The sequence below is a fragment of the Leuresthes tenuis genome, unplaced genomic scaffold, assembly GCF_036924035.1.
Source record: "Leuresthes tenuis unplaced genomic scaffold, fLeuTen1.0.hap1 SCAF_17, whole genome shotgun sequence".
Taxonomy (NCBI): Eukaryota; Metazoa; Chordata; class Actinopteri; order Atheriniformes; family Atherinopsidae; genus Leuresthes; species Leuresthes tenuis.
Window position 1 is genome coordinate 12,865,896 of NW_027325371.1, and position 16,473 is coordinate 12,882,368.

Consider the following 16,473-nt stretch of genomic DNA (forward strand, 5'->3'; position numbering starts at 1 on the left):
AGATCTGTATCGCGCTGTGCTCCTGTGGAAGTTTATTTAAGACCTGTGCGAGGAGACAAAGCAACAGGGAGGATTCGAGGGGAGATAGTCCCCCGTCTCGCCGTATCAGATGAACACAGCTGTCATCGCCACATCTGATCTCAATAATATTGACATGGGACCTTCAATAAGGTGAAGGTTGATATCTGAAACACAGACTGGTTTGCTTCTGAAATTGTGAAAAAAGTAAAATGATAAGATGCAGGCACACACACCTTCATCAGTGTCTCAGTGACACTGAGACTGCTGTTACTATATAGCTGCCCCTAGGGGGTGTTTTTGCCACACACACATGAACTGGGTATTTATTGTGTCATTGGCTCTCTCTGATCAGGTCCTTATAATATATTGGAGGCAGTAAACAAACAAGAAGACTGGTTCAAAACTCTGCCTAAGTTAATACACTCTTGCTCATTGGGTCGGTTGACCCTTTGCAGATTTCCTTTCCTGACAGAATGCAGTGCAGGGTAGCAGCATGTCTCAGAATGGAAGATTAGGCAGTCATTTGTGAGTCTTCCACCTGCATCGCTTGTGCTTTTGTTTGTTTGAAGGGGTTTGTGTGGAAGTATCCTTTTATCTGTGCAGTTTGTGTTTGCTGTGTGAGCATAAATGTGGCTTTTTTTTGCTAATTTCTTTTAGACGACCTGTTTCTTAGAGGGCGCAGGTAGAATAGTCTGTGTCTGTGATTGGGTTTCTGTTGCATGCTGTGGAATATCAGTGAGTAGCACGAACATATGAACAGTTTTAGTTGTTCGCTGTGAAGTTGTTTGAGTGTACGTTTGCGCTTCCTGTGCCGACTCCCTCATTGTATCTCAGTGTGTTCTCATCCCTGTTTTTCCTGAGAGCCTGGTGGTCCTCTTTTTCCCTCTTTTTCCAATTCAATACTTTCTCTGTCTTTCCCTCTTTCTGTTCCTGTCTTTCTCCCTCTCACAGTCATGCAGGCTCATTCACATCTACATCCACACTCGCAACCAGTCCCTCCCCCACATTCATGTGTAGTCTTCTCTCTCTGTCCCCTGCATGGCTTTGTGCTGCTGCCACAATGCCAGGGGCCAGGCGATGAGGTCACTCACCACAGGAGAGCTGCAGGCCTGACTGAATCTCCACCATCCCCACCATCCAGAGAACTAACAAGTTAGAAGTCTTACCTCCGCTGGTGTATCACATCTTCGCTTCAGCTCAGGCAGCTTCACCTTAACACCCATGCAAACCGCAGGGCAAACACGTAAAACATCATTTTTAGGAAGATCCTATCAGCCAGGTTGTGTCTTTGCGTGCTAGTGGACATAAACGCACTCAGACATGCACGTCAGCATGTGCACATATGAAAGCATAACCACACACTTCGACGTGACTGTAAGTGTACAGATAACTGGAAACTTTTCTCCCCTGTGATGCTGTGTTTCAACCTGTCCCCCTGCTGCCTTTTTAGCCTCCTATCATCCTTCTCCATCCTTCAGTCCATCCATTTCTCAATCAAATCCTTTGGAAGCAGTGAGAAATGTAGCAATGGTCTTTTCTGGTGTCCATTTAGGCTGCTGTAGTCCTTCCAAAATGAACCCCAGAGTCTGTGCAGGGTTGTTTTCGTGCTCGCTGTGATTTATCTCTGTCCTTTCAGCTGCTTATACCATCAATGTGAGTGTGTGGAAGAGTGTGTGAATGCGTTTCTATTGTGTTTGTCTACATGCGTGTGCTTTTTTTTTTTAGCATATATGTGTCAATACATATTTACTTTCCTGTGTAAACCACCCGAGAGCAACTCGTCAGATGTGATCGTGGACAGGGTCACGTTTCATATTACGTGAATAAATATGTAGGGTGAATATGCGCGTGTGTGCATGACAGCAACTTTCAAGCCAATGTCTCCCCTTGCTGTGAGAACATGGTGTTCCTGCAACCCTTCATTGCCTTTATAGCTCAGTCAGGCCCAAAGTAAAACCCACACACTGACCACCACACATTGGCCAGGGATGGAGCAGCCTAGCGCCTGACAGAATCGCCGGGGTTGCCCCATGGCCTCCTATTGTATACATCACGTCTGCTTTGTCTATGCTACTGCGATAGGTTCCAGTGCACAGGCACAGACAACAGTCTTGTTATTCTCCCATGACCTCCTTGTTGGTTTGATGGTGTCATTCTGTTTGAGTTTCATTTAGATTAGAGGCGCTCAGCCTATTTCTATGCCTGATGAGCTTGAGTATGGGGAAAGTCACGGAGTTTGTGTTGCAGATTTCAGGCCATAATTAAAAGACTGGGCTTTTCAGGTCATAGTTTCCTGCAAAAGTATCAAGGCTAATGCAGTAGGTTAGCTTCCCCACAATGTAAAAAGTTAAAGAGCTGCACAATTCAAAGCTATCAAATTAATTTAATTTTCAGATTTATGTCTCTGTGTTTAATTAAGAAATAAAAAAAATTCTGTGGATTTTCAGTAGGAGGGGCATCTCTTGCATTGCATCAATCAATTTACATATATATAAGTACCGGATCTGTTATAAACATGCAGCCAACTCTATGTTTCTAAGCAATGCAGGCTTGGTGCAGCAGGATTGAAGAGGCCACCGATCTCATTATTTGTGGAGCTTCGTTTCTGCTCCTGCGACCTGCAGTTGAGTTTTTTGAAAATGAAACATTTTTAAAATTACTTCAATAACATCGGCGTCACTGACTCAATGTTTTGAGGCCTTTATTTACTTTCTACTTTACAGTTCTGATTTGATAAGTATCCATAACCCACTCAAAGGCACAACAGAAATAGAGAATCCATATTGTTTGTTGCAAATTAATTTCTCTTAAATCATTATTGAACTGATATCGTCTAGACTTAGTAAGATAATTATTCCATGTCTGTATCAGTGATTCCACTGTATGCATTCTTGTTGCACTTAAATTCTGGTCAGCGAGATCCTAACATTAGGACACTTTCTGATGTTGACATTTTGAGCGTGTGCAAGGTTTTAGCTGGTTGCTCAGCACTCTTTGGGTCGACACTGTGGAGATGATGAAGCTGTCTTTTCACAGCTGGGAAAGCCTTACGTCAGTCAGATGTCAGCTACTGCACGTCAGCTCGTTCTTCCTCCTGCATACACCCAGCGCGCCATTACCGTTTGATAAGGTTCAAACACAAATGCACAAATATATAAACTGACAAATATACGCATATAAGTGCAATAGAAGTACAGTAAAGTGTTTTTAGCTGCTCAACAGAGGACGCATTCTTCAGTTATTTCCGCCCAGTCTTCTACTCATCCATCCTTTCCTCTTCCCTCACCCCTCTGTGTCAGCGTATGTGGATGTGTATCTGTATGTGTTTGAGCTTGCATGTGTAATGCGCCGTGTTGTGTAAACAACTCTCAGGTTCAAACCCCAACAAAGGGCAATTTACATCCTGATCCGCTACTCAAATGCTTATCTTGTACTAGTTCTTGTTGTCTGTGAGGTGGGAAAGGAGGGAGGAGAGGAAAAAACATGCCCTCGGGTTGGCGGCATTCCTTGTGATGTTGAGCAACTTGTCAGGATAAGTTTGTGTGTGTGTGTGTGTGTGTGTGTGTGTGTGTGTGTGTGTGAGGGAATGAGAGGGGCACAGTGCTTGGCACCTGTACATCATTCATATAGCTGTTTTACATGCATATGTACATTGAGTTTAATTACTTTTTACAATCTTAGAATGAGGGGTTAGAAAGGGAATATGCCCCCCCCCATCCTCTTCTCTTTTCCTCTCATTGCAGCGACACGTCTGCCGCTGTAGACACATGAGAGAGGCAGAGGCTTAGTCCTGTCAGCGCCTGATTCAACCTGACCCTTTTTTTTCTAAGTGGAGGAAGAGCTCGCTTTTTCCTGCCCCAGGGCAAGAATAACAGAGAGAGGGGCTTTGAGAAAGTGTGAAAATCCCTGAGTACTGAAAATGTGATCGAGGCTGACAGCATAAGGGGAATTAGTGGAACTAAGCAGAACAAAAGATATGTTTTTTTTTATGTGTAAAGTTAAGCAACAGCGCAGATGCCTCGTCATAATACGAAGAAAATGTGTGAGGGCAAGAAGCAAAAGGGAGAGGAAATAAAGGGAGAGGCAGCTGGGTTGGGCCTGTTTGTGATGTTTTAGGGCTGACATCATGGCTGAACCAGCAGGTGGTGTGTGTTGGATCATCAGGTCGGGCTGTAAAACGGTCTTGTCAGACTAGACGCACACATCAGTGCATCAAAAGGGGAGCAGATCGCTTCTGCCAATATCACCAGAAAGCCCCCAGAGTAGCCTGAAATTTAGATTTGCCTCTTTCTAATTCTACCTCGAATATTCAAACTAAGCAATGTGCATGCGTCAGAGATAGGTCTGATACTTTGCTATTTAATTGATTCAGATCTTAATAAAGTATCACATTTATCCGTTTTTTCTTTCGTGTGATTGGTCCTTTCCTTTCTCCTCACAGCCTTCCTCTTTTTCTCTCTTTGTCCTCAGGCTGGTCCTTTCTTCCTTCACCATGCAGCGCTAACTTTCACCTCCCTGACTCCCACATGAATACGTCCACTTCTGGGTCGACGAATTTGTTTTGGGGATCAGATTTGAAATCTTCATTTTGTATCACAGCCTTCAGTTTAAAACTGTTGGAAACTGTTGTAAAAAAAGTTTTCTTCAGCATGGGTACGAGCACATCTGCGTGTGTGTGTGTGTAAAGCTGGTGTTTATTAATCTGGTTTGGTGGAAGTCTTTTGATGTCAGGCGTCAGCATCAGCTGAATGCTTCTAAATAACTCTAAATAACTCTATTATCTTCCCGTGTAGGTATCGCAGATGGTGAGGATGCGATTAGTCTGAATTGGCTTTTCATAAAGTTGATGCCAGCTCAGTGGTAATTCAGAACATTTAATTCGAAGACTACTAATTTTGTTAGGCTCAAATGTTTCCAGAAAGCTCCTGTGTCAGATCGTCCTTTCTCCACAGCTCACCCTGCTGTTGTTTATTTAAAGTTGTGGGTTTTTTTCCCAGTTACTACTGTCCACTCGTGTCAAAAGTCAGAAGCTGTGGTTTGACAGCTCTCCTCTTTGCTTTGACCTCCCTCGTATGATTAAAGAAATCCATCGCTTGCTCAGCTGTCGATGATTTTCATGCTGCAACAAAACACAACGGCTGCTGAGTGTATGTGAGATGTGCTCACAAAAGTAGGGTTTGACCATGTTGTTTCAGAATTATGCACCATTTTAAGTGTTCATTGTGCTGAGGAGATTTTGAATCTTATTGTGACATCATCAGCGTAATGCTCCAAGTACTTTTCTTATAGGTCAGGTATGATTAGACAGGCTCAGCCAGGAACATGTGCATCTGACACTTGATTAATATGAAGAATTACAGATATCTTTTTATCTACTCAGTCAGTAAAAGCTTTGATATTTCACATTCTCACAAAGCAATAACAGAACTAATGAAACGCTTGTCCCACAGAATGGTGCTTGAGTGAATTAAATGGAAAAAAAAAAAAAAGAAATTCATTTTGTTTATCCCAAAGAGAAATTAGGACCTTGGAATATATATTTTTTCATTAACCATCTCAAAATGTCATTATGTATGCTTATTGCTGTTGGCAGGAACGGCCTCTTGTATTGTTGTGAAGAGAAGCTGGAGTAGCCTCTGACTGAACCCACTTCGTTGTTTTAACACTATGTCATGGAGAGAGTGGGCAGTGTCCATCATGCTCATCACCTTGTACCGCACTCTTCTTTGCACAATCAGCTCTGGGGCCTTAGTTAGTTTACCTTGAACACCTTCACAGAGGGGATTTGTTTTGGGAAAACCTAAATGATACAGACTCTTTCTCACCAACTCCCCACATAACTAACCCCTCCTCTCTTTCTCTCAGGTGGTCTAATCATAGCAGTTTGTGTAAATGACAGATTCCCTCACCAGGTTTTAGCAGCAGTTCACAGGTCACAGATCACCAGCGTGAACGCTCGAGCCCTCAGGTACTTTAGACCTGTGATGCACACATACTGAGACACACATCCACATTTAAAGGCAACAGGATGCATATAGGTTTACACCCCTTATAAACCAACCAGAGCCAGGTGTGTGGTTTTAACGCATTCAGGTAAAACTTCTGTCATTTAATTACAAACTGACTGAGCCCGCTGAAAGCTACACATATGTTAACGTATCGCTGAGTAAAAAAAATATCTTCAATTTTTAACTGTTTTCAGTGTTCTGAGACAAAAGCAAAGCAAATAATGCCAACCGTGCCTGATGATGTTCATCAGACTGCAGTTTTAGGAACCTGACCACCAAATCCACTGGCAAAAGGCAACTGAGTTGCTGAAAAATGATGTTATGAAAATGAGCTGCAGTTGGGATTTGGCGATTATGGTTTGTTTTGACTCTGTAAGACACAGCACAAACTACTGCAGCAACCCTCAGAGTCTGAAGGCCTATTTTGAAAAGCGGACACATGTTAAGAGCTTTTATGTCATAACTATCCAGCCTGAACGCTTAAGGTCTTTATAATTATGCCTCCCTCGTCTCCCTTTTTCCCTCACTCACTCTCCCATAGTGTTGCCTGTTATCAGTGCTGTGTCTGTCTGCCTTTGAGTCCTCGGTGCCTGTGCTTGCTTGTAATGTTATTTAATTGCACATGTACTTTAAAAGCTCAACTATTGTGTCTACACATGAAGCTCAGTGGGGTGAGTTAGTTGTTCCATGTGAGTAACTTTGGCTCGTGCACAGTTTTAAACAATGGACATTAAACTGCGCAGCACTTAGTCAGCCTCATAAAGCTGTTTTTCCAGCTTACTATCATCGTGCTAAACAGCCCCATTTTACCCCACTCATCAGTGGAAATCTAATTTATGTTTGCATGCTCATATTTGGGACTCAATTCGTGCTTTAAGTGTTATGCTGACTAATCACAGCAGCAGCCAAACAAAAATCAGTACATTATTATGTGTTATTCATAGCTACCTGCCACTTAAGGCGGTTAAAAGTGGGGAGAGTCCTCCAAAAGCTTTTAATTCTAGGTAGACTACAGTGTTGTATGTTGCACTGATTCAGTTTAACGTTCCCAGGTTTCTGAAGTGTTGGGATGAACAGCTCGCAGGAATCATGAGAATATGTCAGCCCCATTCTCATGTCACAGCTTACTCATTGTTATCTCTATCTTAGTGGCTGAAAGATGTGTGAAATAATCAGAAATAAGAAAAAAAAGGGAGAAATTGGACTTTTTACAGCCACACTTGACTTGATCACCTTGTCTGCTTTTGCAGCTCCGTGGATTTCACATTTATTTGCAAACAGAATGTACATTTGGTGTTATCGTTCCATCATTTATATCTTGGAATTGATTAGTCTGGTATCACAAAGACTATTGTTTCTTATTCACGAGAATCAACACCCTGAATTGCAATAAACTATGGCAGTGAAAACAAATCCTTCAAGACTTAATGACATGAACACTTTGCCAGCCAAGCCAGTGGCATGTTCCTGCGAAGCTGAGACACAACTTGGAGACCCAGGAAGTTCCCATATGCGGTGCAGTTGTTGATTGTTCGGCGTATTATAAAACCTCTGCCACTCAGACAGAGCGAGCATTCTGGATGGGCTCCCCATTAAGGTCTTGTGTAACTCAGCTTTCTGCGGCTCATTAAGAAACACAAAGACATGGCGGCACGCCGTGCTGTTAAAGAGCCCTTTGGTGTTAATGGCGTAATGGCAGCGCTGTGTGTAGATGTAGTAATGTAAAAGATAAGATGTTAGCTGCTGAACAAATAAACAGCTGCGCTGGAAGAGAGATTAAGAGGGTGAGAGGAGACGTGTAAGAGAGGGAGGCTGTCATTGCCAGCCGGGAAGAGCAACAAGCAATCCAGCCACAACAAGCCGGCCTGATTTGATTTAATTAATGACTGAAATCCCCCGAGCTAACCACTTTTTTATGAGTGTTTGAGAACAATGATAAGCTGTTGCTCCACGGCTGTGGGCATGCATCTGAGAATGTTTGAAGGAGCATAGAAAGGCTCACATACCTGCATGTATGCTCACTGTGTTGGACAGATTGCAGCCTGAGCTGACAGCATCTTAATCAGTTTGGTGTGAAATACATTGCTTCGTGATGAGCACAACACAGCGCACGTGAGGCGTCTCTGGTTTCTAATATCAGTTTTGATGGTAGTCCCACCACACATCAAACATGCATGCCTAAATATATGTGTTGTTTGGAAGCGTCTCCACATATCTCAGCCATGACAGAAGCTTTGTTACTTAGCTTAGGGTGGGTGGAGATGAGCTTCCGAGCCCCACCACCCCTCCATTCTCTGCGGGGTCTCTTTGCATCTTTCTATCTGTCTCTGTCAGAACAGCACAGCCATTGTTAGTGGGGTTGCTCTGCCTTTTCATAAGGTCAGAGGGGCTACAGGTAGCGGAAAGGACAAGATTAATCACTTCATCTCGGGGGGGCGATAGACCAAGAGATGGGAGAAATAGGTGGGGCAGTGAGAGAATTAGAGCGAGGAAAGGGGGGAAATGAAAGGGGAGACGAAGGGGAAAAAGTGATCGGGGACAGACATGGAGGAAGTTGGGGATAAAGAAAGAGAAAGAGAGATGGTAGAGACAAGGGGAAGCAATTATCTTCATAAGTATCTTTGTTGTGCTCAGCGATGCATTCACTGAGTGGATGAAGAGAGGTGGAGCATGGAAAGAGAGAGGTGGTCAAGTGTAATTACTTAAACACAGGTTTGCCTGTCTTTGATCCTCTTGTATGGAGTATGTTGCCCACTCTTGAGCATCCTGCTATGCAATTTGATGTGTCATCATCAGATCCAAAAAGCACTTCCGAAATGCAACTTATCACGCTCAGGAGCAAATCACTCCTATTGTTGTACTTATGTTTATGGTTTGGTCGCAACGTAACACATTATGAAGTGTAAGTACTGTATTTTCTATGCATTTTCCCAGCTAACGCATTTAAATGGTCATTGCTTTTGATCTCCGTGTTTTGCCCAAGGTAATTATCACGTTATTAGCAATGCATGACCTGAAACCAACTGCTGCAAAGCTCCCTGAATAAATAGACTCCATGCCAAGCACAGGTGGCCACATATGTGAGGAGAGTTCAGGGCACTTCTGCAGATGGTGCTCTGACTAATCTGCATCAAAGTGTTTTCGCTTGCGTGTCGTATCATCGTGCCATTATGGACGTATTTATCAAAATGCCCGGGCTCAGATATGTTATAATACTTACAATGTGTGTATTAGTGTCATGACATGCACAGCTGCATCTGCTGATTTCATGCATTTTACCAGATCATTATATGCAGTATGTGGGCTTTGCATCTTTTATTTCATGCTTATGCACTTCAAAGGGCGAGTGTGTTTTTTGCACACTTATGTGTGAGTCAGTGGCCAGCTGCAACTCACAGGGCCTACCTGTGGGTGTAGTTGGCTGAAATCCACCTTCTTAAGTCTGCTTTCTATTCAATGTCACATAAACAAATACCAGCAGGGTCCGTTCACTTCCAAACCACTCAAGAACACCCTCAGATCTCCCCACAACATCTGTTGACCTACAGCTTTTTTTCCTTTTTTTTGGAGTTTTATGAAAAGCAACCCTTTCATGAACAGTCTATACTGTGCCGCATGTCGTATTTCTCTTCATTGCTTAGCGCTGCATAGTCAAGTGCAGTGTCAGGAGCACATGCTTATTCTACACCCACACATTATTTTGTACAAACCTGTGTGTTTTCATAGGCAGCATGTACTCAGATGCAGACATACTGGCTCAAATACACACATTCAGTGGCACACACATGTACAAACATAACTGAGTGCGGGCTCAGACTTGCCCCTCATTCACTCAGCAGTTCTTGTATGTCTTTGATATGCCTGACCCTCTTTTATTGTTTTTTCTATATTTCTATATAAGACGGGCGGTATGCAACTGATTAGATGGATAAATACACCCTGAAAGTGAGAGATGGGCAGAGAGGAGGAGAGGAAGGATACTTCTCTTGTCCCAACACATTCCAGTAGTGGAACTCTAATCTTCTGAAGCCTGCTTCATGCATTTAAACAGCCGATTAGCAACAGTCTAACAGGCGCTTTCCCTGCTGGGCTGCAACAGAAATTAAGTGCTTAGGTGCAACCGTCTTTGTGTTTGTTTTTCCAAGCACCTTTAAAGGAAGATGCCCTCAGAAATGCAGGCTTTGATCATGGGCTGAAACAAAACAGTCATTGTTAAGCCCATGCACAGTACCGGTATGATGTAAAGATGCAGACAAAGTGGCCAAAAGCTTTTACTGTCAGTGGCAGAATTCTCATGTGTCTGGTGCTTTCATTCAACAAAGTTCACAAGGATTAGTCCAACACTTGTGAAATCATACAGTTTTGAGAGCCGGTGATGAACTAAACTGTTCCCCTTGGCATGCATGTGTTCTTCATTATGGTTTTAACTGGGGATGGTGGGTGTTTGGTTGGATTTGGATGATAATGAAGAAATCAGTTGTGTACACATTCAGATAGACGTGTTTAGTGCAGGTGTGTGTGTGTGTGTTGGGGTCAGCTAGAGTTCTCAGGACTGTCTCTTTGGCCTTCACTACCTGCTGATAGAGTTGACACAGTGATGATGGTTTCTGTCTTTTTCATAACACCCTCCACCATGCAGCTGTCCTGTGTGTGTACTGTATGTTTTTGTATGAGATAAGTAGTGCAGTACACAATTCAGAGAATTGTATAAAGTTTTAAAATGACATGTATGCGAGTTATAACCGTGTCCTCTCTTATTTCCTTCTTCCTTCCTTCTTCTTCCCTCTTTGCCTCTTCTTCTTCTCCAGTGACATATTTGATGCTATGTTCCCGGTCACCCACATCGCAGGGGAAACCGTTATCCAGCAAGGTGTGTATGATTATGTTTATGAGAACAATTCACGTTTGATCTACTCTGGTTGACACAGTGGATTTGCATACCTAATTGTTGTACAGCACATTATTCCTAGTGTTGCTCAAAACAAACAGATATCTTCATACGTTGTATTAATCATGGAATTTAAATAACTTTCATCTTCATTTTCCTCTAAAGAAGAACATTCAAGATTGATATGGAAATTTTGCAGATGATATTTTAGTGAAGGGAAATTTCCTCCCAGATCTTTGATGCAATCTTTGATTAACCTAGTCGTAGCGTAGACTTGAACCGCTAAACTACTTTAATGGAAAGGAAGCAATTAGGACGCCACTCTTGCAGATTATCCACAATGGCTTTATCTCAAAGAATACATCTATTTCACTGCCACCGCCGGCCATGTTTATTTTATCTCACCACTCCCTTTTCCTCTCGTTGCCCCACTCAAACATTCCTTCATCCTGCACCAGCTGTCAGCTTGCTCTCTTCTGCTTAACAGTCATCAAAACCTTGACTCTAGTCATCCCTGTACTTTGAAGAAACACAGGCCAGCGAGACCAGCCTGTATTTTTCCAGGTCTCCCTCTTTCAAACTCCTATCAAACGCAGACACATTTAATCACATATTCGAAACCCAGAAAGCGCACATTCTTGCAGACAAATTCCCACTCTAAGATAATACTATGTTAACACCAGCACAAAATCACATAGTTTACAGCTGTGGAGCATGCTGCATAAACACACACAGAAAACTGTTGGTGCCTGGACAGCCACCCTCTCGGGCTCTCCCATCTTGTCTTAAAACATCATTCAGGATTACATCAGTCCTAATTTGGTGATAATAAGTCTAGCTAACTTTGCAGGGCCCCAGTCCCAGACAGTCCATTGTTATATACAATATTGAGAGTGGTGTATACAGCGCTGATGTCATGGCTAATGTCTGGACTACTGTACAGCTTCAAGAAACTAACCCTGCTACTGGCTACTCACACACTATTTTGACACAGCAAGGACTTATACCTGTGCGGTTGGAGTGATATAAACACACGGGGAATTTACAAAATCAGAACATGCAAAATGGCATAAAAATGTGTTATCATTGGACCCTGTTGTCCGTTGTTTGTTTTGTCGGCTGATGCCGACTTCCAGTTTTACCAGTATATGTGATTGTTTCTTTAGAATTTAGAAATATTGCTACATGAAATCAGTTTGGACACAGGACATCACTGGTGCTGCAGCACCTGTGGCTACAAAACACGTTAGAGGTTGAGGATCTAACCCACGCTGTTCTTTGGAGCAAAGCCGTGGAACCTTGTCTGAGTTTTACGACTTGTGCTGAAACAAGACCGCACGGCATAAACCAGCGTGCATGAGTATATGTGTGTGTGTGCGCGCGTACGTCTTTGTGTGTGTGTGTGCAGGTTCTGGTCAAATATTTGCCTGCACTCTCAAGCAAAAGGCGCAAAACAAAAGCTCGGGCAACAAAGTGATAAAAGACAGGAAGAGCAGAAGAAAAGAGAGACACAGTGAGAGGGAACTGAAAGAGCGATAGATGAGATGAAAGAGGGAGAAGAAAAATTAGCCGGGGACCAGGTTGCAGCAGGTTGAGAGTGTGTGTGGATATGTGTCTCTGGGGTCTTCACCAGGACAGACAAGGAGCGTTTTTGTGTGACAAATAGAGCTGTATGATTAACGAGCCCTCCACTCCACTAAGTATTAATTAGGCGTGTGAACTCTTGTGAACTTTACTCACAAGGCCCTCTCAGCCTTTCAACTCTTTAGGTGAACATACACACAAGAAATACACACAGTCACACCCTAACTTGGTACCTACACGATGCACAGGCATGCATACTTGTATCACAACCCGCTTGTTACACTGAATCAACTTGCATTCATGTTATATTGTACGATTTAGCACTCTTAGCACTCGTGTGTGTGGCTGTCAGTCCTTTTTAAGGATTTCCCATAAACCCTATGTAATGGATAGCATAATTGAAGGAACAGTTGCTATTTTCCCTGCCTTATCTCCAGACTGGATACTTTTAAGAGACATCAACCAACCAGATCACATGACTTATGTAATGGGTTGACTTTGAAAGCCCAGCACATGTCAGCCATTGGCCCTGCAGAGCTCCAGTAAGCAGAGCAGACCATATTTTCAGTTCCAAGTCTTGTTAACACATATATTCTTCTGTAATAACTGTGCGTAGAGCAGGATAAAGAAAGCTAATGCCTGCAATCATGCACGATACTATGGCTTTCTCTGTTCTTTTGCATCAAACTAAGGTGTTGTAGCTCTGCATGCTCAGGCACTTCAGTTTCAAAGTTTCCTCTATTAAACCACAAAAGCGCCTGTAATGAACCTTGCAGTTACTGAAACTTTCTGCCGGTGAGAGTTACTGGCTGGCCCATTATGCATTCTGGAGAAGGCAGTAGCACTTCTGACACTGGGTGTGCCCAGAAGCTTAGAGGCCCTTGATTTATTAAGAGCCAAAGAACAATAAATTCTGTTGTTTAAACAGACATGAAATCAAAATGCTTAAATATTGACTTTTGCTTTGTATGCCGAGGAGCAAAATGTTCTTTAGCGCTCACGGATATATATACAAAGCATTTTGGGCACTTTTAATGTTAAAGGAATGTACTGTGGGTTGTTCATTTGGTGGAGCGTGAATAGTTAATAGAAAAGTTATTGCCGCCTGTAATCCCCTCTCATTCTCCTATGGCTATCTCTATCTCTGTATCAGATCATCAAAAATCATTTATTGAGAACCTTAGCCAAAAGTGAGTGAATTTAACAGGAAAAGCCTGATTTCTAGTTGGATGAAAGGCTGTTTTTGTTACTTTCTCTCTCTCACCGTCACAAGCTGTCATGGCTCTTCTCTTCTCTCCTCTCCAGGTGATGAAGGCGACAACTTCTATGTGATTGACCAAGGTGAAGTTGATGTAAGTGGCACACGCAAACATTATCTGATCATGCATTAAGTTAACCAAAGTAAAATATTCCATTAAAGGGGATTCTAGTATGTATTCTTTTTGTATCAGTTCTCATTCACCCGTTTAAATGGTGAATTATAAGGCAGTTTGTGACTCAACTGAAAACCTGGCCTGCTTCACTCATGTTGAGACCGTTTGCACTCCCACAAATGGGCAAGTTGTAGAATTGCCCCCATGTTTTGTTCTCTTCAAAGTCGGGTTCCAGGCCGATGGCAATCTGAACACGGCGCTTTAGAGGTGATCACTCTGTGAAGGCACCCAAAGTGAGAAGATCTTTTGTCTTAGCAAGCCTGACACAGAGCGATAGAGTTAAGTGGAGAGATAAAACAGGGGCTGATGGAAAGTTAAACAGGAAGTGACCTTATCAGCTTACCGCAGCGAGCACAGAGACAGCGGGTAAGAGGAGAGAGGCAGGTTGGTGAGACTGCCAATATCATTGACCCATCCAAACAGAAAGAAGGAAGCAGAAATGGTGACATAGTGATTTAATACAAAGACTGCGTAACAACTAACTGACTACAAACTAACTCAATTGCTGATTGCTCTGACTGCTATTGTTTCTGATAGCGTCTTGTCAGATATTATTATGTAAGTCATGGGATCTATTTCCAGATTCCTGTGAAATAGATGTGAGGCCTGATTGTTCTCTACACAAAGGTATTTAGTTTTTTCATTCGAGCCTATATTTAGGTCAGATAAAAGATAGGAAATTCACTACAGGAAAGAAGTGGTATCTAGAAACTTTATCATCATTTTGGATATTTATCAGACTGAACAACCAATTCAACCTTAAGTGGTCTCTTAAGACAAAGTAGATTTTTATGTTTTTTTTTACTCTTTTCGTGAGCGAGCTTTATGTTGCATCTAATATTTGGCATATGACAGTTTGTAATCTCACAACAAAGGCTTTTCAGTGGGAAAGTCTGTGGTTTTTTATCAGTCAATTAGCTGAAAGTACTTGATCTTATTGAGTATACTGTTGCCCTAGATTGGTCCTTGAAAAGCTCTTTGTGTAACCGTAACTCTGTCCTTGGTGATTTTGTTGCTTGCAGCTGCAACATGTAAGGGGCTTAAGTTTATGCTCTTTTTTTTTTTTTTTTTTTAAAGTTTTCCAAAAGACAGCTCTGCCCCGATCCTCTATTAGATCCTCAGTTGCAGTGACACTCTCTCCCGCTGCTGTAGCAAAACTTTCTGACATAATTGTGCCTCCAATATGTTAAACCAGATGTGGTCTCTTCAGGGCTGCCACCAGTGAATCAGCTCCCACAGGATCTTGTCATCCTGCACCCAATGTGTGGGAAGACTATCCTAAAAACTCACCCCGGCCAAATCTCATGCTTTTCTGTGTCTCCTTCACCTCACCCCGCCATCCTCATCTTCCATCTCTACAGACAGCGGCTGCCTCCCAGCCACAGCCCTGGCACCAAACTACTTCAAGATCAGTGCCGAGGTTATTAGAGTGTGGAGATGTCTCTCATTAGACAGGGGTGTAAATCTGCCAGCATCCCATAAACTGCCTGAAAGCTGCCACTAATGTAAACACCCCTCCATGTCTGCACACAAATCTATTCACTTACAGACATTGGGCTGTATTTATATATGGGTGCACCACAAAAGAAATGAGAGCTTTCATTCGAAAAATGCTAGATGATTTTATTGGGGCAAAGAAATGCTGTTTGTAATTAAATTAAGAATTTAGTTCAGTCACACATATCTGGTATTTTATGGGCAAAAGTCACAAGATTCACTAAAGTACTTTCTGCTTAACGAGCAATTATTTTTGAAAGAACAAGCTTATTTTATCATTATTCTGAGTGGCCAAGCCAAGAATTTACAGAGACTCTATCACACACACAGTTAAAAAGCCCGTGGGCATGCCCAGAGAAACAAACTCACAAGCGTAACCACGAGCACAAACACACTGCCTGCAGTTTTGACTCGTTACTTCTTAATTACTAACAGCCACACACAAGTTGCAGCTCATGGTTGCGTATGTTTGCGTATTCAGTGAAAGCTGCAAGGCATCATATGCTGTTTGAGACTGTTTTCGGGTCATTCTCCATACAGTCATTAATCAGAGTTTTTGGTTGCCACCCTTTTCAGCACGTTGGTACTTGAGCTTTGCTCTTCCTCTCGTTTATGCGTTTGAAACGCTTCTTCGGATCCAGGAGCCGAATGAAAGTTTTGTAAAACCTTATGGGACTGCATGTTCGACAGTGAAGACTTCACGGGATTGTTCTAGGCTTGACGCTACCACAGTCAGCACTCTGCATCTCTTTGAAGCCAATCCAGTCTATGGTGAAGGATGAGTCCCCTGTGGTCTATTCCGAATCTGAATAATGGCTTCCAACAATCCGGTTAATTCACAGCAGCGAGCAGAGGAGTAAACCCTCACTCCCCTCCTTCTCTTTCTCTCCCTCCTTACTCTCAGTGTTATTAAGTCAACAAGACAGTGGATAGTGTGTTGAAAGGTAAAACCGTAACGGCCCCAGAGACAGCCTCATTGAGCCTCACTGAGGTAGTATTGTCTGTAGAGCTATGGTGGCTGGCCTGAATAGACCTGTGCATG

The 16,473-nt window shown here is 42.7% G+C and overlaps 1 protein-coding gene across 2 annotated transcripts in view; it reads left to right on the forward strand.

Moving 5' to 3' along the window:
- Positions 1 to 16,473, forward strand: part of prkar1b (protein kinase, cAMP-dependent, regulatory, type I, beta) — a 56,940-nt gene that overhangs the window by 21,865 nt on the left and 18,602 nt on the right. For both annotated transcript variants that reach the window (XM_072368514.1, XM_072368515.1), the window contains 2 exons: positions 10,838 to 10,899; positions 13,807 to 13,853. In XM_072368514.1, the coding sequence (XP_072224615.1) occupies positions 10,838 to 10,899; positions 13,807 to 13,853 (109 nt within the window). The remainder of the gene's footprint in view (positions 1 to 10,837; positions 10,900 to 13,806; positions 13,854 to 16,473) is intronic.